The sequence below is a fragment of the Oncorhynchus clarkii genome, chromosome 30 (assembly GCF_045791955.1).
Source record: "Oncorhynchus clarkii lewisi isolate Uvic-CL-2024 chromosome 30, UVic_Ocla_1.0, whole genome shotgun sequence".
Lineage (NCBI taxonomy): Eukaryota > Metazoa > Chordata > Actinopteri > Salmoniformes > Salmonidae > Oncorhynchus > Oncorhynchus clarkii.
This window is the reverse complement of record NC_092176.1, coordinates 38,286,211-38,310,837: the sequence shown is the minus strand read 5'-3', so window position 1 is coordinate 38,310,837 and position 24,627 is coordinate 38,286,211. Positions and strand designations below refer to the sequence as shown.

The following is a 24,627-nucleotide window of genomic DNA, read 5'->3' as shown; positions in this document are numbered from 1 at the left end:
CATTACAATAAATAACCAATTCATGGGTTGCATGTTTCGTAACGTTAGCTAGTTAGCTAAGGTTGAGGGGAGTACAACAGATTTTAGCTAACTAAAGTTAGCATTGCTAGCATTTTTTTTTTACTAACTTTGCTAGCTAATGACAACATTGGCATCTGTCTAAAGTAAATTTGACGACATGATAATATCTTATTTTTTTATTTAACCAGGTAGGCCAGTTGAGAACAAGTTCTCATTTACAACTACGACCTGGCCAAGATAAATGCAAAGCAGTGGGACAAAAACAACAAAGAGTTACACATAAACAAACGTACAGTCAATAAACACAATAGAAAAATCTATGTACAGTGTGTGCAAATGTAGAAGAGGAGGGAGGTAAGGCAATAAATAGGCCATAGAGGCGAAATAATTACAATTTAGCATTAACACTGGAGTGACAGATGTGCAAGTAGAGATACTGGGGTGCAAAAGAGCAAGAGGATAAATAACAATATGGGGATGAGGTAGTTGGGTGGGCTATTTACAGATGGGCTGTAAATTATATTGGTGGAGAAGGTACGGTGGGATTCGAAATGGTCGGTGATCTGCTGGCAAAGTTGTTTCCTACTAAATATTTGACTATGTTAGTAATATCATAGTATTGACAAGCACTATTAGAGTAATTTATACTAAACAATCGTTAGCCTCCGTCCAGAATGACTGGGCTTATCACGACTTCAGGGCATCCCTATTGTGCGGCTGGTAGAGGGAGGCTTGAGAACGTTCATAACAATGACATGACGAGACCGAGTGCCGGAGGTGCAACCTATGATTAGGGTCCTAATAGAGAAATGTGAAGTTTGAAATGAAATAAGTTTGCTACTATAGGTGATTGTTAATAGGACAATTGATAGGTACAACATTCAAAGCAGTAATAGTAGTTTTATGAATCTTATCGTTTAATAAATTTTATTGTGATAATAATAATAATTCAGTCAATTTATTGCGATATGGATTTTTGTCAGTATTGGCCAGCTCTAGAGCACACAAACACAAATTCTCTCACACACGCACACAATTTCTCAGTCTTTCTCTTTCACACAAACATGCATACACACTGAAACTAGTCTGGGTGCTAAAGGCCATCAGTGATTCTGTACTTGATTTGGATGTAGGTGGGCGTGGTTTATAGTGACACACACACAGACATAGATGTACCTGCAGGTGTCCCTGCACTACAGCATCAAGTAGAGGTGTGGTTCCATTTTCTCCAGTACAGTTGACCAGAGCTCCTGCCTGGATCAGGTGCTTACTGATCTCATAGTGACCGTGGGACACTGCCTCGTGAAGAGGAGTCCAACCTGCATGAGATAACAGACAATTTTTTTTATTTTAAATACTATAGTATTCTCTGTAGTGTTTTTTTGCGGACTTTACTGTAGTATTTTCCATAGTATACTTGTCACGACTCCGACCGAAGGTGGCTCCCCTTCCCATTCGTGTGGCGCTCAGCGGTCGCGTCGCCGGCCTACTAGCTGCCACTGATTCTTTTCTCCCCCTCCTTATGTGTTTATTTATTACACCTGTTTTGAGTTTGTTGTAATTAGTTGGGCTTTATTGATTATTGTAACCCTGGTGTTTGATACAGATGAACGTGTTGGTTTATGTCTGTGTATAGTGCTGGACTGTTTTCGTTCCCCGTGTCTGGGGCATTTTGTTTTGAGCACCCAGTGTTTAGTGGGGTGGCCGTGGTTCACCGTGTGTACATTAAAAGAGCACGATATTGAACTCTCTGTTTTCCTGCGCCTGACGTCACACTCATGACACCCAGTACCTTACAATACTGTAGTATATACTACTGTAGTATACAAAACTGTAGTATACACTATAGTAATTCATCTCGTTTTTTTCGGATTGATGTATCCTGTAGTATTTAATGTAGTGTTTTTGAGGACTGTAGTATTTACTGTAGTGTTTTTGAGGACTGTAGTACACTAAACAGCTGATTTTTTTAATGGAATATCTACATAGGCGCACAGAAGCCCATTAATCAGAAACCATCACTCCTGTGTTCCAATGGCACGTTGTGTTAGCTAATCAAAGTTTATCATTTTAAAAGGCTAATTGAACATTAGCAAATCCTTTTACAATTATGTTAGCACAGCTGAAAACTGTTATGCTGATTAAAGAAGCAATAAAACTGGCCTTCTTTAGACTAGTTGAGTATCTGGAGCATCAGCATTTGTGAGTTCGATTACAGGCTCAAAATGGCCAGAAACAAAGCATTTTCCTCTGAAACTCGTCAGTCTGTTCTTGTTCTGAGAAATGAAGGCTATTCCTTGCAAGAAATTGCCAAGAAATTGAAGATCTCGTACAACGCTGTGTACTACTCCCTTCACAGAACAGCCAAAACTGTCTAACCAGAATAGAAAGAGGAGTGGGAGGCCCCGGTGCACAACTGAGCAAGAGGACAAGTACATTAGTGTCTAGTTTGAGAAACAGATGCCTCACAAGTCCTCAACTGGCAGCTTCATTAAATAGTACCCACAAAACACCAGTCTCAACGTCAACAGTGAAGAGGCGACTCCGGGATGCTGGTCTTCTAGGCAGAGCTGCAAAGAAAAATACATATCTCAGACTGGCCAATAAAAATAAAAGATTAAGATGTGTAAAATAACACAGACACTGGACAGAGGAAGATTGGAAAAAAGTGTTATGGACAGACTAATCTAAGTTAGAGGTGTTCGCATCACAAAGAACATTTGTGAGATGCAGAAAAAATGAAAAGATGCTGGAGGAGTGCTTGACGCCATCTGTCAAGCATGGTGGAGGCAATGTGATCTTCTGCTGGTGCTATGGTGGTGGTGAAGTGGGAGATTTGTACAGGGTAAAAGGGATCTTGAAGAAGGAAGGCTATCAATCCATTTTGCAACGCCATGACATACCCTGTGGACGGCGCTTAATTGGAGCCAATTCCCTCCTACAACTGGACAATGACCCAAAGCACAGCTCCAAACTATGCAATAACTATTTAGGGAAGAAGCAGTCAGCTGGTATTCTGTCTATAATGGAGTGGCCAGCAAAGTCACTGGATCTCAACCCTATTGAGCTGTTGTGGGAGCAGCCTGACCGTATGGCACGTAAGAAGTGCCCATCAAGCCAATTCAACTTGTGGGAGGTGCTTCAGGAAGCATGGGGTGAAATCTCTTCAGATTACCTCAACAAATTGACAACTAGAATGCCAAAGGTCTGCAAGGCTGTGATTGAGGCAAATGGAGGATTCTTTGACGAAAGCAGTTTGAAGGACACAATTATTATTTAAATTAAAAATCATGATTTAGAACCTTGTCAACATCGTGACTGTATTTCCTATTAATTTTGCAACTCATTTCATGTATGTTTTCATAGAAAACAAGGACATTTCTAAGTGACCCCAAACTTTTGAACGGTAGTGTAGGTAGGTAGGCAGGGCTGGGGTCTGATAGTTCAGAGCGTCTGCTCTTTTCAATAACCTGTAGGAAACACAATATATTCCATAACAGGAAGGCAGGCAGGCAGAAGAGCAAATGTTTCATGGTAGTAGGTAGGTCGGTATGTCTGATAGTTCAGAGCTTCTGCTCTTTTCTATAACCTGTAGGGAACACAATATGGTCTATACTTGGCATGTAGGTTTACCAGTTATGGGTGGCACAAATTGCAATATGGGGGAGGGGAATGGGCAGGGTATAAGCAAATGAAATAGTTTAGTATTTACTATAGTTAAAAAAGTGTAGGGTTTTGGTGGACTGCAGTGTTTCTGCTGAAATTACTGTACTATTTACTAGTGTTGCAGATAATACTATAGTATTCTATGGTATTCTACAACAATCTACAGTAAGTACTACACATGAGGGATTCAACACTGTGTAGTATAGTATTCTACAGTATACTACCATTTCCTATAGAAGTACTGTAGTACTCTATAGTAAACTGTAGTATTTTCTCATGTGGGAAAACCTGGTCACTTGTTGATTGAGCCTTCCATTATGAGTCACTAATACTATACACATAGAGAAATACTGAATAGAAAAGGAGTGCCCATTTAAGTCAATGTTAGCATAATGGGTGGACTGGCAGAATGTTGACCTGTTGCAAGTGTACTCTAGGAGCAAAGCAGGAAGTAATATATATATATATATATTTTCATAACTGTTAACACGCCATAAATGTACAATATTATTAAGTCTTAGCAGTGTAAAATCACTGTACTAGTTGGAATATTATTGAAGTGCTGTGTGTGAGTATCTATAATGAACAAAAATATAAATGCAACATGTAAAATGTTGGTCCCATGTTTCATGAGCAGAAATACAAGATTCCAGAAATGTTCCACATTCATTAAAATATTATTTCTCTCATATTTTGCGCAGAAATGTGTTTACATCCCTGTTACTTAGCATTTCTCCTTTGCCAAGATGATCCGGACAGGTGTGGCATATCAAGAAGCTGATTAAACAGCATGATCATTACACAGGTGCACCTTGTGCTGGGGACAACTGTGCAGTTTTTTCACACAAAACAATTCCACAAATGCATGCTGACTACAGGAATGTCCAAGGCTGTTGCCTTAGAATGTTAATTTCTCTACCATAAGCTGCCTGTCGTTTTAGAGAATTTGGCAGTACATTCAAATGGCCTCACAACCGCAGACCACATGTAACAAACCAGCCCAGAAGCTCCACATCTGGCTTTTTCACCTGCGGGACTATCTGAAACCAGCCCCTCGGACAGCTGATGAAACATATATATATATATATAAAGGTACATTCAAATATATATATATATATAACCTTTATTTAACTAGGCAAGTCAGCTAAGAACAAACAGATTTGTACCTTGTCAGAATGTCTGCTCGGGGATTCGAACTTACAACCTTTCGGTTACTAGTCCAATGCTCTAACCACTAGGCTACCTGCCGCCCCTATATGTACAGTGGGGCACCAATTGTGCAAGTTCTCCCACTTAAAAAGATGAGAGAGGCCTGTAATTTTCATCATAGGTACACTTCAACTATGACAAGACAAAATGAGAAAATAAAATCCAGAAAATCACACTGTAGGATTTTTAATGAATTTATTGCAAATTATGGTGGAAAATAAGTATTTGGTCAATAACAAAAGTTTATCTCAATACTTTGTTATATACCCTTTGTTGGCAATGACAGAGGTCAAACGTTTTCTGTAAGTCTTCACAAGGTTTTCACACACTGTTGCTGGTATTTTGGCCCATTCCTCCATGCAGATCTCCTCTAGAGCACTGATATTTTGGGGCTGTTGCTGGGCAACACGGACTTTCAACTCCTTCCAAAGATTTTCTATGGGGTTGAGATCTGGAGACTGGCTAGGCCACTCTAGGACCTTGAAATGCTTCTTACGAAGCCACTCCTTCGTTGCCCGGGCGGTGTGTTTGGGATCATTGTCATGCTGAAAGACCCAGCCACGTTTCATCTTCAATGCCCTTGCTGATGGAAGGAGGTTTTCACTCAAAATCTCACGATACATGGCCCCATTCATTCTTTCCTTTACGCGGATCAGTCGTCCTGGTCCCTCTGCAGAAAAACAGCCCCAAAGCATGATGTTTCCACCCCCATGCCTCACAGTAGGTATGGTGTTCTTTGGATGCAACTCAGCATTCTTTGTCCTCCAAACACGACGAGTTGAGTTTTTACCAAAAGGTTCTATTTCCGTTTCATCTGACCATCTGACATCCTCCCAATGTTCTTCTGGATCATCCAAATGCTCTCTAGCAAACTTCAGACGGGCCTGGACATGTACTGGCTTAAGCAGGGGGACACGTCTGGCACTGCAGGATTTGAGTCACTGGCGGCGTAGTGTGTTACTGATGGTAGGCTTTGTTACTTTGGTCCCAGCTCTCTGCAGGTCATTCACTAGGTCCCATCGTGTGGTTCTGGGATTTTTGCTCACCGTTCTCGTGATAATTTTGACCCCACGGGGTGAAATCTTGCATGGAGCCCCAGATCGAGTGAGATTATCAGTGGTCTTGTATGTCTCTCATGTCCTAATAATTGCTCCCACAGTTGATTTCTTCAAACCAAGCTGCTTACCTATTGCAGATTCAGTCTTCCCAGCCTGGTGCAGGTCTACAATTTCGTTTCTGGTGTCCTTTGACAGCTCTTTCGTCTTGGCCATAGTGGAGTTTGGAGTGTGACTGTTTGAGGTTGTGGACAGGTGTCTTTTATACTGATAACAAGTTCAAACAGGTGCCATTAATACAGGTAACGAGTGGAGGACAGAGGAGCCACTTAAATAAGAAATTACAGGTCTGTGAGAGCCAGAAATCTTGCTTGTTTGTAGATGACCAAATACTTATTTTCCACCATAATTTGCAAATAAATTCATTAAAAATCCTACAATGTGATTTTCTGGATTTTTTTTTGTCATTGTGTCTGTCATAGTTGAAGTGTACATATGATAAAAAAAATTACAGGCCTCTCTCATCTTGTTAAGTGGGAGAACATGCACAATTGGTGGCTGACTAAATACTTTTTTGCCCCACTGTATATAAATGAGGGAAAAACATATTCTAATTGGCTGGACCTGGCTCCCAAGTGGGTGGGCCTATGCCCTCCCATGCCCAATCACGTGAAATCCATAGATTAGGGCCTAATGAATTTATTTATGAACTGTAACACAGTAAAATTGTTGAAATTGTTGCAAGTTGCATTTATATTTTTGTTCAGTATAAATGGCTGCTATATGTCTTACCTGCATTATCGGGCATGTTGACGTTGAGCCCCTGTGACAGCATGTCTCTGACCCCCTGGGTGTCTCCCTGAATGGCTGCAATGTGGAGTAGAGTCTCCCCGTAACAGTTCTTCCGGTGGAGGATATTCAGAGGGGTGACGGTCCGCCCGCTCTGGGACCCCCCAGAGATGTTCCTGGACACAGTGCCCTTGGACACGGACCTCAACGGTCTCCTTTACAGACAACTGATATTAGGCTAATATACCCCAGACAAGGGCTTCCCAACCCTGTTCCTAGAGAGCTACCGTCCTGTAGGTTTTTACTCAAACCCTAATCTAGCACACCTGATTCTAGTAATTAGCTGGTTGATATAATAGCGCCAGTGGGGATGGCTGATATTTTACGGGAACATAACCAACTTATTTTGTACATAATGTTGCTGCAACAATCTCTTATGCCCGAAAAGAGCTTCTGGATATCAGAACAGCGATTACTAACCTCGAACTGGACAAAGATTTTTTATTTAATGAATCTGCCGCGAAGGATATACTGCTTCTCCGAGACCAGGCCCAAATCCCTGTCATTCACGTGAAGGAAAGACGGAAATACAGGGGGAAGAGATTGGGGTGCTTTGTGAGAATTCATCGACGAGTGGGTAACGCGCCTCTATCATTCGTTCTATTGGCCAACGTGCAATCACTGGAGAATAAACTGGATGAGCTCTGTTCGAGACTATACTACCAACATGAAATTAAAAACTGTAATATCTTATATTTCACTGAGTCGTGGCTGAACGACGACACGGATAATATACAGTTGGCTGGGTTTCCGTGCATCAGCAGGACTGAACAGTTACGTCTGGTAAGAAGAGGGGCGGGGGTGTGTGTCTATTAGTCAATAACAGCTGGTGCGCGATGTCTAATATCAAGGAAGTCTCAAGGTATAGATCGCCCGAGGTAGAGTATCCCATGATAAGCTGTAGACCACACTATTTACCATGGGAGTTTTCATTTATATTCTTCGTTGACGTCTATTTACCACCACAAACCGATGCTGGCACGAAGACCGTGGACTTTAATGCAGGCAAACGTAAATCCATTTTAACTCGTTTCCACCATCATGTCACATGTGCAACCAAAGAAAAAAAAAACTCAAGACCACCTTTACTCCACACACAGAGACGCATACAAAGCTTTCCCTCGCCCTCCATTTTGTAAATCTGACCATAATTCTATCCTCCTGATTCCTGCTTACAAGCAAAAACGAAAGCAGGAAGTACCAGTGACTCGCTCAATATGTAAGTTGTCAGATGACGCGGATGCTACACTACAAGACTGTTTTGCTAGCACAGACTGGAATATGTTCCGGGATTCATCCAATGGCATTGAGGAGTATACCACCTTAGTCACCGGCTTCATCAATAAGTGCATCGACAAAATCGTCCCCACAGTGACCGTACGTACATATCTCAACCAGAAGCCTTGGATTACAGGCAACATCCGCACCAATCTAAAGGCTAGAGCTGCCGCATTCAAGGAACAGGACATTAATCCGGACGCTAATAAGAAATTCCGCTATGCCCTCAGATGAACAATCAAACAGGCAAAGCATCAATACAGGACTAAGATTGAATCTTACTACACCGCTCTGACGCTCGTTGAATGTGGCAGGGCTTGCAAACTATTACGGACTACAAAAGGAAACCCAGTCGCGAGCTGCCCAGTGACGTGAGCCTACCAGACGAGCGAAATGCCTTTTATGCTCGCTTCGAGGCAAGCAACACGGAAGCATGCATGAGAGCACCAGCTGTTCTGGACGACTATGTGATCACGCTCTCCGTAGTCGATGTGAGCAAGTCCTTTAAACAGGTCAACATTCTCAAGGCTGCGGGACGTGTACCAGGACGTGTACTCAGAGCATGCGCTGACCAACTGGCAAGTGTCTTCACTGACATTTTCAAACTCTCCCTGACCGTGTCTGTAATACCCACGTTTCAACCAGACCACCATAGTCCCTGTGCCCAAGAAAATTAAGCTAACCTGCTTAAATGACTACCACTCCATAGCACTCACGTCGGTAGCCATTAAGTGCTTTGAAAGGCTGTTCATGGCTCACATCAACACCCTCATCCCAGAAACCCTAGAACCACTCCAATTCGCATACCGCCCTAAGAAATCCACAGATGACGCAATCTCAATCGCCCTCCACACTGCCCTTTCTCACCTTGACAAAAGGAACACCTATGTGAGAATGCTGTTCATTGACTACAACACCATAGTGCCCACAAAGCTCATCACTAAGCTAAGGACTCTGACGGGCTGCCCCCAGGTGGTAAGGGTAGGCAACAACACATCTGCCAGGCTGATCCTCAACACGGGGGCCCCTCAGGGGTGGGTGCATAGTCCCCTCCTGTACGCCCTGTTCACCCACAACTGCATGGCCAAGCACGACTCCAACACCATCATTAAGTTTACTGACGACACAATGGTGGTAGGCCTGATCAACCGAAAACGATGAGACAGCCTATAGGGAGGTCAGAGACCTGGCAGTGTGGTGTCAGTACAACAACCTCTCCCTCAACGTGAGCAAGACAAAGGAGCTGATCGTGGACTACGAGAAAATGAGGGCTGAACACCCCAATTCACATTGACGGGGCTGTAGTCGAGCGGGTCGAGAGTTTTATGTTCCTTGGTGTCCACATCACCAACAAACTATCATGGTCCAAGCACACCAAGACAGTCATCTGCACCATCGAGAGCATCCTGACCGGTTGCATTTCATCCCTGCCTGGTACGGCATCTGCCCAGCATCTGACCATAAGGCGCTACAGAGGGTAGTGAGTACGGCCCAGTACGCTACTGGGACCAAGCTCCCTGCCATCCAGGACCTATATACTAGGTGGTGTCAGAGAAAGGCACAAAAAATTGTCAAAGACTCCAGTCACCCAAGTCATAAGACGGCAAGCGGTACCGGAGCGCCAAGTCTAGATCCAAAAGGCTCCTTACCAGCTTCTACTCCCAAGCCATAAGACTGCTGAACAGTTAATCAAATGGCCACCCAGACTATTTACATCGACATGCTCCCCCCCATTTGTTTTTACACTGCTGCTTCTCACTGTTTATTATCTATACATAGTCACTTACAGTGCATGTACAAATTACCTCGACTAACCTGTACCCCCACACATTGACTCGGTACCGGTACCCCCTGTATATAGCCTCCACATTGACTCAGTACTGGTACCCCCTGTATATAGCCTCGTTATTGTTATTTTATTGTTACTTTTTATTTATTTTTTTACTTTAGTTTACTTAGTAAATATTATTTTAACTAGATTCCTTGAACTGCATTGTTAGTTAAGGACTTGTAAGTAAGCATTTCACGGTATTCGGCGCATGTGACAAATAAAATGTTATTTGAATTAATAAACTGAATCAGATTAGTTATAACTGGGGTTGGAGCAAAAACCAACAGGAGGGTAGCTCTCCAGGAACAGGGTTGGAGCAAAAACCAACAGGAGGGTAGCTCTCCAGGAACAGGGTTAGAAAGAGAACCTACAGGAGGGTAGCTCTCCAGGAACAGGGTTGGAGCGAAAACCTACAGGAGGGTAGCTCTCCAGGAACAGGGTTGGAGCAAAAACCAACAGGAGGGTAGCTCTCCAGGAACAGGGTTGGAGCGAAAACCTACAGGAGGGTAGCTCTCCAGGAACAGGGTTGGAGCAAAAACCAACAGGAGGGTAGCTCTCCAGGAACAGGGTTGGAGCGAAAACCTACAGGAGGGTAGCTCTCCAGGAACAGGGTTGGAGCAAAAACCAACAGGAGGGTAGCTCTCCAGGAACAGGGTTGAAGAGTCCTGTCCCAGACCTATTTAGACCTAGAGTATTTACAATGGCTAGAGCACTTACAGTATATGACATTGTGTTGACTTAGTTTGTTGTGTGTGTTGGGAGTGAAATAAATCACTACAAATGTTTATCAATCATTAATAATGTACTTCAGGTTTGTTGTGTAATACATAAAAGTAGGCCATTTAGCTGACAACTTTAGTAAGCATGCATGCACATTTCGTGTTGTGGCCACAGCAAGAATGGAACCTACAGCCCTGGCGTTTCAAGTGCCAAGCTCTACCAACTGAGCCACGTGTATAGCCTAAGTGATATGAAATGTGCCTATGACAATTTGACTTTCTAGTTATGTAAAACCTCAGCCACCTTCCCCCCCACCAACAACTTACATGGGTTCTCCTGCTCCTGACCTCTCAACGCTTCTTCCTACAAGAGACACACAGAGAGAACAACATGTAGGCCTATTTAATTTGGCACCTGGTCTAAAGTAGTGCACTATATAGGGAATAGGGCTATGGTCTAAAGTAGTGCACTATATAGGGAATAGGGCTCTGGTCTAAAGTAGTGCACTATATAGGGAATAGGGTGCCATTTGGGATAAAGACAGAGACACCCTTGGTTATGGAAAGGTCCAGACCTGCTAGTGCCTTTCTCTTGTTATTGGGGATGTTTTTCTCCATGAGTTTGATCAGACAGGGTTCTGTGGTGTTGCTATAGGCTGTCTGTCCTTCATTGTTCTTCAGTAGAGGGTCTGCCCCGTGCTTCAACAGCAACTCTGCTATCTGGGACACACAAAGCAAAACAAATATTATCTTACAGTGGTAAGAAAAGGTATGTGAACCCTTTGGAACTACCTGGATTTCTACATAAATTGGTCCTACAATTTTATCTGATCTTCATCTAAGTCACAACAATAGTGTGCTTAAACTAATAACACACAAATTATTGCATTTCTCTTGTCTATATTGAATACATCATTTCATTTAAACATTCAGTGTAGGTTGGAAAAAGTATGTGAACCCCTAGGCTAATGACTTCTCCAAAAGCTAATTGAAGTCAGGAGTCAGCTCAATGAGACGAGATTGGAGACGTTGGTTAAAGCTGCCTTGCCCTATAAAAAACACTCACAAAATGTGAGTTTGCTACTCAAACAAAATAGATCTCAGAAGACCTTTGATTAAGAATGGTTGACTTGCATGAAGCATGAAAAGGGGTTACAAAAGTATGTCTAAAAGCCTTGATGTTCATCAGTCCACGGTAAGACAAATTGTCTATAAATGGAGAAAGTTCAGCACTGTTGCTACTCTCCCTAGGAGTGACCGTCCTGCAAAGATGACTGCAAGAGCACAGCGCAGAATGCTCAACGGGGATAAGAAGAATCCTAGAGTGTCAGCTGAAGACTTACAGAAATCTCTGGAACGTGCTAACATCTCGGTTGATGAGTCTACAATACGTAAAACAATAAACAAAAATAGTGCTCATGGGAGGACACCACGGAAGAAGCCACTGCTGTCCCCAAAAAATATTGCTGCACATCTAAAGTTGGCAAAAGTGCACCTGAATGTTCCACAGCGCTACTGGCAAAATATTCTGTGGACAGATAAAACTACAGTTGAGTTGTTCGGAAAGAACACACAACACTATGTGTGGAGAACAAAAGTCACAGCACACCAACATCAAAACCTCATCCCAACTGTAAAGTATGGTGGAGGGAGCACCTCAGGGCCTCGACAGCTTGCTATCATTGACGGAAAAATGAATTCCCAAGTTTATCAAGACATTTTACAGGAGAATGTTAGGCTATCTTTCCACCAATTGAAGCTCAACAGAATTTGGGTGATGCAACAGGACAACGACCGAAAACACAGAAGTAAATCAACAACAGAATGGCTTCAACAGAAGAAAATATGTCTTCTGGAGTGGCCCAGTCAGAGTCCTGACCTCAACCCGATTTAGATGCTGTGGCATGACCTCAAGTGAGCGGTTCACACCAGACAACCCAAGAATATTGCTGAACTGAAACAGTTTTGTAAAAAGGAATGGACCAAATTCCTCCTGACCGTTGTGCAGGTCTGATCCGCAATTACAGAAAACGTTTGGTTGAGGTTATTGCTGCCAAAGGAGGGTCAACCAGTTATTAAATCCAAGGATTCGCATACTTTTCCCACCCTGCACTGTGAATGTTTACACGGTGTGTTCAATAAAGACATGAATAATTATAATTGTGTGTTATTAGTTTAAGCAAACTGTGTTTGTCTATTGTGACTTAGATGACGAGATCAAATTGTATGACCAATTTATGCAGAAATCCAGGTAACTCCAAAGGGTTCACATACTTTTTCTTCCCACTGTGTATGCAGCACAAACACACAAGCAAGCCTAGGGCATCAGTGCCAAGAAGAAGAACAAAGTATGATATATGTACCTGCAGGTGTCCCTGCACTACAGCATCAAGTAGAGGTGTGGTTCCATTTTCTCCAGTACAGTTGACCAGAGCTCCTGCCTGGATCAGGTGCTTACTGATCTCATAGTGACCGTGGGACACTGCCTCGTGAAGAGGAGTCCAACCTGTGAGAAACAATAAAGCAACTGATGGTGACTGATGGTCACAGCATAGAGAGATGCCCTACTTGTTTTATTCAAGTCTGTTTAGGGTGAGTGAATTCATTCCTGCATCATTCCTGCATCACTATACACAGGAAATGACCGACAGCAAAAAAGGCAGATGTCCATTTCGATGAACAAAACATGTCTATTCTATTCATTCAGTCTAAAGAAAAATATCAATGAAAGTCTAAAGAGGAAACAGTGTCCCTAAATGTACCTCCTCCAGTCCAGTGTCCCTAAATGTACCTCCTCCAATCCAGTGTCCCTAAATGTACCTCCTCCAGTCCAGTGTCCCTAAATGTACCTCCTCCAGTCCAGTGTCCCTAAATGTACCTCCTCCAGTCCAGTGTCCCTAAATGTACCTCCTCCAGTCCAGTGTCCCTAAATGTACCTCCTCCAGTCCAGTGTCCCTAAATGTACCTCCTCCTGTCCAGTGTCCCTAAATGTACCTCCTCCAGTCCAGTGTCCCTAAATGTACCTCCTCCAGTCCAGTGTCCCTAAATGTACCTCCCCCAGTCCAGTGTCCCTAAATGTACCTCCTCCAGTCCAGTGTCCCTAAATGTACCTCCTCCAGTCCAGTGTCCCTAAATGTACCTCCTCCAGTCCAGTGTCCCTAAATGTACCTCCCCCAGTCCAGTGTCCCTAAATGTACCTCCTCCAGTCCAGTGTCCCTAAATGTACCTCCTCCAGTCCAGTGTCCCTAAATGTACCTCCTCCAGTCCAGTGTCCCTAAATGTACCTCCTCCAGTCCAGTGTCCCTAAATGTACCTCCTCCAGTCCAGTGTCCCTAAATGTACCTCCTCCAGTCCAGTGCCCCTAAATGTACCTCCTTCAGTCCAGTGTCCCTAAATGTACCTCCTCCAGTCGTGTCCCTAAATGTACCTCCTCCAGTCCAGTGTCCCTAAATGTACCTCCTCCAGTCCAGTGTCGCTAAATGTACCTCCTCCAGTCCAGTGTCCCTAAATGTACCTCCTCCAGTCCAGTGTCCCTAAATGTACCTCCTCCAGTCCAGTGTCCCTAAATGTACCTCCTCCAGTCCAGTGTCCCTAAATGTACCTCCTCCAGTCCAGTGTCCCTAAATGTACCTCCTCCAGTCCAGTGTCCCTAAATGTACCTCCTCAAGTCCAGTGTCTTACCTGCGTACTTTGTGAGCAGGGCCTAAATTAACGTTTTGGTCCACCAGCATATGTGACAGGTAGATTTTAAAATCTACCAGCCACTCAGATTTTTTACGACCAGCCTATTTTTTTCTTCTTCTGCTAAATTTATACCAACAAAACACAAAAAAAAAATTGATATGCATGCTTTGGAATATTTCTAACACAATACATGTATTACCTGTAAGAAGTAATGTGGTATATTGTTTAACTTAATTTCATTTTTTGTGACCCGAGTCTTTTAACCAAAATATCACAGATGAGACACAAATGTTCACCTGTCCCTTTAAGGGCGGCAGGTTACCTTGGTTATGGGACTCTCGATTCATGTTTGTGCATGTGAGATAAAGTCTGACAAGTAGCAGCGTTGTCTTCTCTTCCCTAACAGTTGAAACTCAAACTGTGAAAAACGAACTAGCTTGTGAACAACACAAGGTAAATAGCCAAGAAACACAAGGAAAACGTCTCACTTCAGTAGACTTTCGTTTCAAGTGAATTAGACCAACTTTTATGCCTGTAAGCAGCGCTTCTAAAAATGTATATTTCACTCAGATCTTCACGGACATCCAGCCCCCAGCCAGGCAGTGTTGCAGCGCGAGGTGGAATTGGCTATATAGGATTCATCGTTTTTTGACTTTGTGTGATTAATTTATGTTAGGAAAATTATGATTAAATGACTGAACAAATCATTTTAAATGGAACTGTAACTAAGTAAACTTATACTCTGTTTTATTATATCTGATTAACAATATGAGTTCATAAGAAGGGATTGTGTGACACGGACAAAGAGTAATTAAAGTTAATGAACACCATTCCAACTAGGTAGAAGCGAATGGGTTGTGGATTAAGTAAACAGATAAGGTAGTTAACCTATGGTTGAACCGACGAAACTGAGCTCTGGGGTGTTTTAGATAAGACAGTGAGTGCATTCCTAGGTTTTCTGTTAATTAGAACTGTCAGCTAAGTGGTGATCGATAATGTTGAGGGGTCAAAAGTTAACTCAGTTGTGTTGTGTGTCCTGTTTATGTGCTGGGGGGGTCAGAATTAACTTTTAAAGTTCCCTTTGTCCCGGTCGAGAGGAGGAGATTCTGTTAAGCAATTAAAGGACGTCATGTTATTGTATATACAGCCAGAAGAGGACTGGCCATCCCACATATGCTCTCTCTAATTCTCTCTTTCTTTCTCTCTCTCGGAGGACCTGAGCCCTAGGACCATGCCCCAGGAATACCTGACATGATGACTCCTTCCAGTCCATCTGACTGTGCTGCTGCTCCAGTTTCAACTGTTCTGCCTTATTATTATTCGACCATGCTGGTCATTTATGAACATTTGAACATCTTGACCATGTTTTGTTATAATCTCCACCCGGCACAGCCAGAAGAGGACTGGCCACCCCACATAGCCTGGTTCCTCTCTAGGTTTCTTCCTAGGTTTTGGCCTTTCTAGGGAGTTTTTCCTAGCCACCGTGCTTCTACACCTGCATTGCTTGCTGTTTGGGGTTTTAGGCTGGGTTTCTGTACAGCACTTTGAGATATCAGCTGATGTACGAAGAGCTATATAAATAAATTTGATTTGATATATAAACTGTTGCTCGTGGCAGCGCGCTCCGAGAATACATTTAAAAAAAATAATTTTAGGCCCTGTGTGTGAGTATCTATAAAGTTATTTGAAACTAACTGAAGTGACAGATTTCTGCCCACCAACCTCCTCTAATGTCTTACCTGCGTTGTCGGCCATGTTGATGTCGGGGCCCAGCAACAGCATGCCTCTGATCCACTGGGTGTCTCCTTGCATGGCTGCAATGTGGAGTAGAGTCTCCCCGTAACGGTTCCTCCGGTGGAGTGCATTCAGACGGGTGATGCCCCGCCTGCTATGGGATTGACCGTGGTTCACACCTGAGGAGAACATAGGAAGGGCGACGCGGTGAAAAAACAGTGTTCAGTGCAACATTTACCATAAACCTCAGGCTTACTGTATTCTGGCAGCATGATTTAATTTGAAACTTCTCTTCAATGATGTGCGTTACAAAGGAGGTGATTATTTAACTAGTTTAGTACAATACATAAATAGTCAACTCGTTTTAATTGTTGAAGAAAAGCTTTTACATCACGTTAAATGTCTCCCTAAAGTATAGGTAGATCATAGAGATCCTATGAAATTACTAGAGGGGCTAACTCTAACCCTTACAGTATAGGTAGACTCAGCTAAACCTAACCCTTAAAGTATAGGAAGATTCAGCTAACCCTAACTCTAACCCTTACAGTATAGGTAGACTCAGCTAACTCTAACCCTTACAGTATAGGTAGACTCAACTAACCCTAACCCTTAAAGTATAGGAAGATTCAGCTAACCCTAACTCTAACCCTTACAGTATAGGTAGACTCAGCTAACCCTAACTCTAACCCTTACAGTATAGGTAGACTCAGCTAACTCTGACCATAAAGTATAGATAGACTCAGCTAACTCTAACCATAAAGTATAGGTAGACTCAGCTAACCCTAACTCTACAGTATAGGTAGACTCAGCTAACCCTAACTCTACAGTGTAGATAGACTCAGCTAACTCTACACTCTTAACCCTTACAGTATAGGTAGACTCAGCTAACTCTAACCCTACAGTATAGATAGACTCAGCTAACTATAACCCTACAGTATAGGTAGATTCAGCTAACTTTACACTCTAACCCTTACAGTATAGATACTCAGCTATTGACATAATCAAGGTGGGCCCTACTGTGGAGGCTACTCTGACAGCCAAGTCCCCCAAATCAACATCCAAGGCCTCTTTAACCAAAACATTTACATTGAAACCAACTATTTTAGATTGGGGACAAAGATCAACGGCAGCAGGGGCCCGCCCTGCCTATCCAAAGATAGGGGAAACACTGCTACATATACATTAAATGTACCTGTAAATGTATGTATACACTGCTATCTGCATGTCAGTTGTATAGCCCTGCTTACAGCCATGCTCAGCCATCCACACAATCAGAACCTTTTCAATAAGGTCCAGTACAGCATGTACTAAAACATGGGATCTGAAGTAGGGAGCTGGACAGGGAGTGGGAGGCTTGTGTTCATGCCTGTGTCTTTGTAACACAGGCCTAGGGACTGGAAAACACTGGCCATTGCATGTTACTGCTGTAGGATGCATATGCACACACGACAAGGAATGTTTTATCATACACTGGAGTCAATGGTGGCACACATTCCCCTCAACATTCACTTTCCCTCATTATGCCTCAGGCCTCCTATGGGCCGTCCAGGTCAAAGGTTAAGTTGAGTCCTATATAGGGAATAGGGTGGCATTTGGGACGTGCCTGTCTACATTTCACAGCTTCGTAAACCTGAACAAATTATACCACCAGATGTAGAGTAACAATACCAGGCATTATGTTTGCTGGTTGCTACTGTAGAATGGCTCCGAGTGCTGTCGAATAGTCGATGGCGTCAGGCTGTAAAATAAGTGACTATGCAAATCAAATGCATGGTGTTCTGTGTGTCTGTTGTTATGTGCCATCGTGTGTGGTGTCTTGGCCCCCGCCCCCAGAAAATAATTCCCTCACTTTTTTTCCATGAAATTGCAGAAATTAATTTATTACATCCCAGTTGGGAATTAACATCTTAGAATTCCATGACATTCCAGAAATGATTTGACAATTGGGAACCTGACTTTTGACTAGAGCCTTGTGGGCCCTTGACCTGGCAGGGTGCCAATTGGGAACCATGGTAATCACAGAAGAGTCCAAAAAAGCCTTACTGTATATCTGGTTAGGCCCAGAAGACAGGCTTACTGTATATCTGGTTAGGCCCAGAAGACAGGCTTACTGTATATCTGGTTAGGCCCAGAAGACAGGCTTACTGTATATCTGGTTGGCCCAGAAGACAGGCTTACTGTATATCTGGTTGGCCCAGAAGACAGGCTTACTGTATATCTGGTTAGGCCCAGAAGACAGGCTTACTGTATATCTGGTTAGGCCCAGAAGACAGGCTTACTGTATATCTGGTCAGGCCCAGAAAACAAGTGGATTGATTGCTGCTATACTGACTCCACCTAGTGTTCATCTCAAGAACATCACCAAACAGGCACCTTATTCATACATCCAGTCATCCAGTCATCCAGTCATCCAGCCATCCAGTCATCCAGTCATCCAGCCATGAATCTGTTATCCCATTCATGCATACTACATCCTCTTCATACAATCTGTCTCTGTCCGTTTGTACTTTAGTCACATGCACTATCTCAGAGAGCACTAGCCAGATTATGACAAAACTTGAGTAAATGATGCGTCTTGCCATAGAGATCAGGCATTTACAAAAGGACACTGATTGGTCAAATGGTGGCGCTATTTGACCTAAAGTCATAAAATTCGGTACATAGGTCCCTCTCCTCACAAGGAACACATTTGCTTCAGGGACCCATAAGGTCCGCCATTTTACATTTTGTGAAAAACGTTCAAGTTCATTTCACTGCTTGGCGAACAACACACATCCTATGACAGTGCCACGTTGAAAGTCACTGAGCTCTTCAGTAAGGCCATTCTACTGCCAATGCTTGTCTATGGAGATTGCATGTATGTGTGCTCGATATTATACACCCGTCAACAACGGGTGTGGCTGAATCCACTAAACTTTTATTTCCCACGCTGGTTGTACAGTCATCTAAAATATAACTGTGAAGGACCCTCTGCGTTACCCTGGACCCTGAGCTTTCTTTTGACGAACATATCTGAAATACTTGGTCCAAAAAAAGATACCGAAAAGCTAATCCAATGCTTTGTGACTTCTAGATCAAACTACTGCATTGCCCTACTCTCAGGCTCCCTGGATAAAGCACTAAATAAACTTCAGTTAGTGCTAACTAAACACGGCTGCTAGAATCTTGACTAGAACCCCAAAAATGTGATCATATTACTCCAGTGCTAGCCTCCCTACACTGGCTTCCTGTTAAGGCAAGGGCTGATTAAGGTTTTACTGCTAACCTACAAAGCATTACATGGGCTTGCTCCTACCCATCTCTCCGATTTGGTCCTGCCGTACTTACCTACACGTACGCTACGGTCACAAGAAGCAGGCCTCTTTTATTGTTCCTAGAATTTCTAAGTAAACAGCTGGAGGCAGGGCTTTCTCCTATAGAGCTACATTTTTATGGAATGGTCTGCTGATCCATGTGAGAGACGCAAACTCAGTCTCAACCTTTGAGTCTTTACTGAAGACTCATCTCTTCCGTTAGTCCTATGATTGAGTGTAGTCTGGCCCAGCGGTGCAAAGGTGAGCGGCAAGGCACTGGAGTGACGAACCATCCTTACAGTCTCTGCCTGGCTGGCTTCCCTCTCTCCACTGGGATTCTCTACCTCTGACCCCATCGCGCTCCCACATGCCGACCCCACGTCGTGTCAGGCTTTTTTCCGCTAAACTCGACATGAGTAGGTTGAGTGACTGACGTGATCTTCCTGTCCAGTTTTGCGCCCACCCAGGCTTGTGCGATGGGGGAGATCTTCATGGGCTATACTTGGCCCTGTCTCAGGGTAGTAAGTCAGTGGGCTGTTGATATCCCTTTGATGGTGTGGTGGCTGTGCTTTGGCAAAGTGGGTGGGGTTATTTGCTTCCTGGTTGGCCCTGTCCGGGATAACTTTGGTCGCTCCCTCTCTCTCCCTCCAGGAGGACCTGAGTGCCTGGTTCCTCTCTAGGTTACATGTGAATATTATCCTATGCCTACCTCTCAGTGTTCTGGCTTGTTGCTGGTGGAACATTTACCTCCATTTTCCTGCTTCTGACTGTCAGTCTGCCTGGTCTGTCTGATTGGTCCGCTGGTCTCCTGCTTCTGACTGTCAGTCTGTCTGGTTGGTCCGCTGGTCTCCTGCTTCTGGCTGTCCGTCTGTCTGGTTGGTCCTCTGGTCTCCTGCTTCTGACTGTCAGTCTGTCTGGTTGGTCCGCTGGTCTCTTGCTTCTGGCTGTCAGTCTGCCTGGTCTGTCTGGTTGGTCCACTGGTCTCCAGCTTCTGGCTGTCAGTCTGCCTGGTCTGTCTGGTTGGTCCGCTGGTCTCTAGCTTCTGGCTGTCAGTCTGCCTGGTCTGCCTGGTTGGTCCGCTGGTCTCCTGCTTCTGGCTGTCAGTCTGCCTGGTCTGTCTGTTCTCCTAACAATGAAAAAAGTGGACCAGCAATCACTTGATGTTATGGCTATTGAAATCTTTGTTTGTTCACTGTTGACTTCAAGCACCCTTTCACTGTTTTTATGGAAGTGGAGAGAGTTGAGCATGTTTCCCACAGAATTCAAGCCTAATTGAACAGGATCTCTGTGGTGTTCCCTTTAACTGTATACTGGTGTCCTGATTCTGTCTGTTGTTACCCCTGCTCTGTCTGGCCTGAAAACAGGGGACCAGCAATCATTTAATGTAATTGCAATTGAAGTCTTTGTTTACTGTTGACTTTAAGCACCCTTTCACTAGACAGAGTGCCAGTCTGTTTGTGTTGTCATGCCATCTCCTTGTCACTCTTTGACATGACATCACAAACAGACTGGCACTCCATCTAGCCTCGCACTGTTTTTACGCAAAAAGTGTAAGTGTTCAGGATGTTCACTCCCTTTACCTGTTTGTTCTCCTGTGCCTGGTTGTCATTCTGTCTGGTTGGTCTGATTTCTTCCATTGGTCTGGTCTGTCTACTCCCCTGTGTCTGACTGTCAGTCAGCCTGGTCTGTCTCTTGGGCTCTGCACCTATCTCCTTCTGTGAGAGGTCACAACCACCGCCGCCCTGGGGAACATTTTTTTAGGATTATGTCCAAGGGTCCGCTGTGTACCCTTCCTGTGTGAAGGGGTCTTAACTACTGTTACCTGTGTCTTAGCTACCGTGGCTGCTCTCTTCAAACGTCTGGTAGAGGTACCACTCCCAACGTGCTGTGAGGGACTCTCTGACACTGACCCCTCAGAGGGATCCTCTTCTATCATCCCCTCACTGTCTTCTGTAAAAAAGCATCAATGAAAAAAACAACATATGCAGCTAAATAGGTGTTGTTAGCCTTATAGTATTAATCTGTGATGCATCATACAGAGGAAAAATACTATACTGGACAAAATAAATGATAGTAGACTTTGGTCATTATATAAAAGCACAAGACGCAACAAGTTACAGTTCAAATTAGACAATCAGTCAATTGAAATAAATTCATTAGCTCCTAATCTATGGATTTCACATGACTGGGAATACAGATATGTATCTGTTGGTCACAGATACCCGTCAGGAGAATTTTCAATCCCAATGATAATAACAGACAATCAATAGCTTTAACCAATCGCCGAGGTTTGGAAGACCGTGGGTATAATAATAATTAGGCACAGACTCAGCTCATGCAAAAGGTTAGTACAGTTTATTCACGAGAACGTTCTAGTCCATTGTACAAAAACATCCATTTTATACCGGCTCCTTTCGCACATACCTTCACACAAACAGTAGATATCCTACGCACATACATACACACAAATCTTAAGCTACGCCTTGCTCAGACAGTCTGTGTTTTTCCACTATACAGATACATTGTTTAATCTGCAACATGTTTCGTCCTTTTCTGCAAGCCTAACAGTTTCTCCCCTCCACGGGTGGAGACAGAATGTCCTGTAAAGGAACACAGTAGTACAACTCGTCTGTCGATAGCTCCTCTTATCATTTGTTTCACACTTGCACCCTGCTTACATGCTAAAAGGTCCTTGTTCTAATTCTGACTAAAACTACACACATCATCAGATTATAGATTTATGATTCTATTAAATTTCATACAATTATATGGTTTCAGGGTGGAATATATTTGAGTCATTACCATGAAGTATATCATTTCCTTATCAATACCTTAAAAAAGGTAAGAGGTGTGGATCAGAAAACCAGTTAGTATCTAGTGTGACCACCCAGTTAGTATCTAGTGTGACCACCCAGTTAGTATCTAGTGTGACCACCCAGTTAGTATCTAGTGTGACCACCCAGTTAGTATCTAGTGTGACCACCCAGTTAGTATCTAGTGTGACCACCCAGTTAGTATCTAGTGTGACCACCCAGTTAGTATCTAGTGTGACCACCCAGTTAGTATCTAGTGTGACCACCTCATGCAGTGTGACACATCTCCTTCGCATAGAGATGATCAGGCTGTTGATTGTGGCCTGTGAAATGTTGTCCCACTCCTCTATAATAGCTGTGTGACGTTGCTGGATATTGTCAAAAACTGGAACACGCTGTCGTACCGGTTGATCCAGAGCATTCCAAACATGCACAATGGGTGACATGTCTAGTGAGTGTGCAGGCCATGGGAGAACTGGGACATTTTCAGCTTCCAGGAATTGTGTACAGATCCTTGCGACATGGGGCCGTGCATTATCATGCTGAAACATGAGGTGTTGGCGGCGATTAGGCCTCAGGATCTCGGCACTGTATCTCTCTGCATTCAAACTGCCATATATAAAATGCAATTGCGTTCGTTGTCCGTAGCTTATGCCTGCCCATACCATAACCCCACCGCCACCATGGAGCACTGTGTTCACGTTGACATCAGCAAACCGCTCGCCCACACAATGCCATACACGTGGTCTGCGGTTGTGAGGCCGGTTGGACGCACTGCCAAATTCTCTAAAACAACGTTGAAGGCCGCTTACGGTAGAGAAATGAACATTCAATTATCTGGCAACAGCTCTAGTGGACATTCCTGCAGTCAGCATGCCAATTGCACACTCCCTCACAATTTGAGACATCTGTGGCATTGTGTTCCGTGACAAAACGGCACATTTTCGAATGGCCTTTTATTGTCCACAGCACAAGGTGCACCTGTGTAATGATCATGCTGTTTAATCAGCTTCTTGATAAGCCACATCTGTCAGGTAGATGGATTATCTTGGCAAAGGAGTTTTTTTATTTTTTATAAATAACCTTTTCGCGCGTATAGAACATTTCGGGAATATTTTATTTCAGCTTATGAAGCATAGTACCAACACTTTGTAGCGTTTATATTGTATTTATATTTTTGTTCAGTGTAGTTTGCACATACTGATTTACCAAATAGCACCACCAGGAGGAAGCAAATATACCATTTCGATTGAGTCTCTGGAAAGTGTCAGACGAGCAATGATGGTGAAGATAAATTATATTATTTACCCGTTATGCTATCAGAGAATGATAATCCCAAATAAATATTGAGCAACATAATATACTAGAGACATTAGGAGTGATAATCGTTATAGTAGTTATAATAGCTATATTGTTCCTTGGCTTGCATGTGTACAGGAGCTTCTACACGACAAGTTGCATTGGCTTGCATCCCAAATGGATTCCTATTTCCTATATAGTGCACACTGAGCCCTATAGGCCCTTTGTTAAAGTGAGTGTACTACATAGGGAATAAGGTCAAATTTGAGATGCAGGCATTGGGTTACAGTACCAGTCAAACGTTTTGGACACACCTACTCATTCCAGGGTTTTTCAAGGTGTGCAAAGCTGTCATCAAGGCAAAAGGTGGCTACTTTGAAGAATCTCAAATATAACATGTACTTTTGATTTGTTTAACACTTTTCTGGTTACTACATGATTCCATATGTGTTATTTCATAGTTTTGATGTCTTCACTATTATTCTACAATGTAGAAAATAGTAAAACTAAAGAAAAACCCTTGAATGAGTAAGTGTGTCCAAACTTTTGACTGGTGCTTCTACACCTGCATTGCTTGCTGTTTGGGGTTTTAGGCTGGGTTTCTGTACAGCACTTTGTGACATCAGCTGATGTAAGAAGGGCTTTATAAATACATTTGATTGGTTGATACTGTAAGTGCCACCAAAAGCAGTTGCTTCATTCTACAACTGGTGATAAACTACCATAAATGAATAGTCTTCAGTAGGACTAGACAGGGCAGGCACACATTCAGAGTGTAATCTGTGCAAATGCCTGCTAGCGCTGCAGCCTTGAACACTCAAACTCTCTTTCACACACACACACACACACACACACACACACACACACACACACACACACACACACACACACACACACACACACACACACACACACACCTCCATCATGTCCTTGAGCGATAACACCGTCCATTCCCTTCTCGTCACCTGGATTCCCAGAACTCCTAGCGTTGAAAAGAGAGGAAATTAGTAAGTAATCAACAAGGAAGTAAGTAGAATGGTATTTACTCATTAGATAAGTGTAACGTTACACAGTTAACCATAAACATGCACTGATAACTAAAACTGAATATGATGTAGCTAAATGGATTATACACACCTTGACAAAAATGGGGATTGGATCTGCAGAAGGAAAACA

At 43.3% G+C, this 24,627-nt stretch overlaps 1 protein-coding gene across 1 annotated transcript in view; it reads right to left on the bottom strand.

The window, feature by feature from the left end:
* The window catches only part of LOC139389541 (uncharacterized), a 45,823-nt gene extending 24,847 nt beyond the window's left edge, over positions 1 to 20,976 (bottom strand). Inside the window, exons 1-8 of the mRNA XM_071136358.1 lie at positions 20,920 to 20,976; positions 20,087 to 20,465; positions 16,052 to 16,225; positions 12,992 to 13,134; positions 11,204 to 11,348; positions 10,956 to 10,992; positions 6,744 to 6,955; positions 1,198 to 1,340 (exon numbers count right to left, since the gene is read on the bottom strand). Coding sequence (XP_070992459.1) covers positions 1,198 to 1,340; positions 6,744 to 6,955; positions 10,956 to 10,992; positions 11,204 to 11,348; positions 12,992 to 13,134; positions 16,052 to 16,225; positions 20,087 to 20,465; positions 20,920 to 20,976 — 1,290 coding nt within the window. The remainder of the gene's footprint in view (positions 1 to 1,197; positions 1,341 to 6,743; positions 6,956 to 10,955; positions 10,993 to 11,203; positions 11,349 to 12,991; positions 13,135 to 16,051; positions 16,226 to 20,086; positions 20,466 to 20,919) is intronic.
* Positions 20,977 to 24,627: the final 3,651 nt, after the last annotated feature.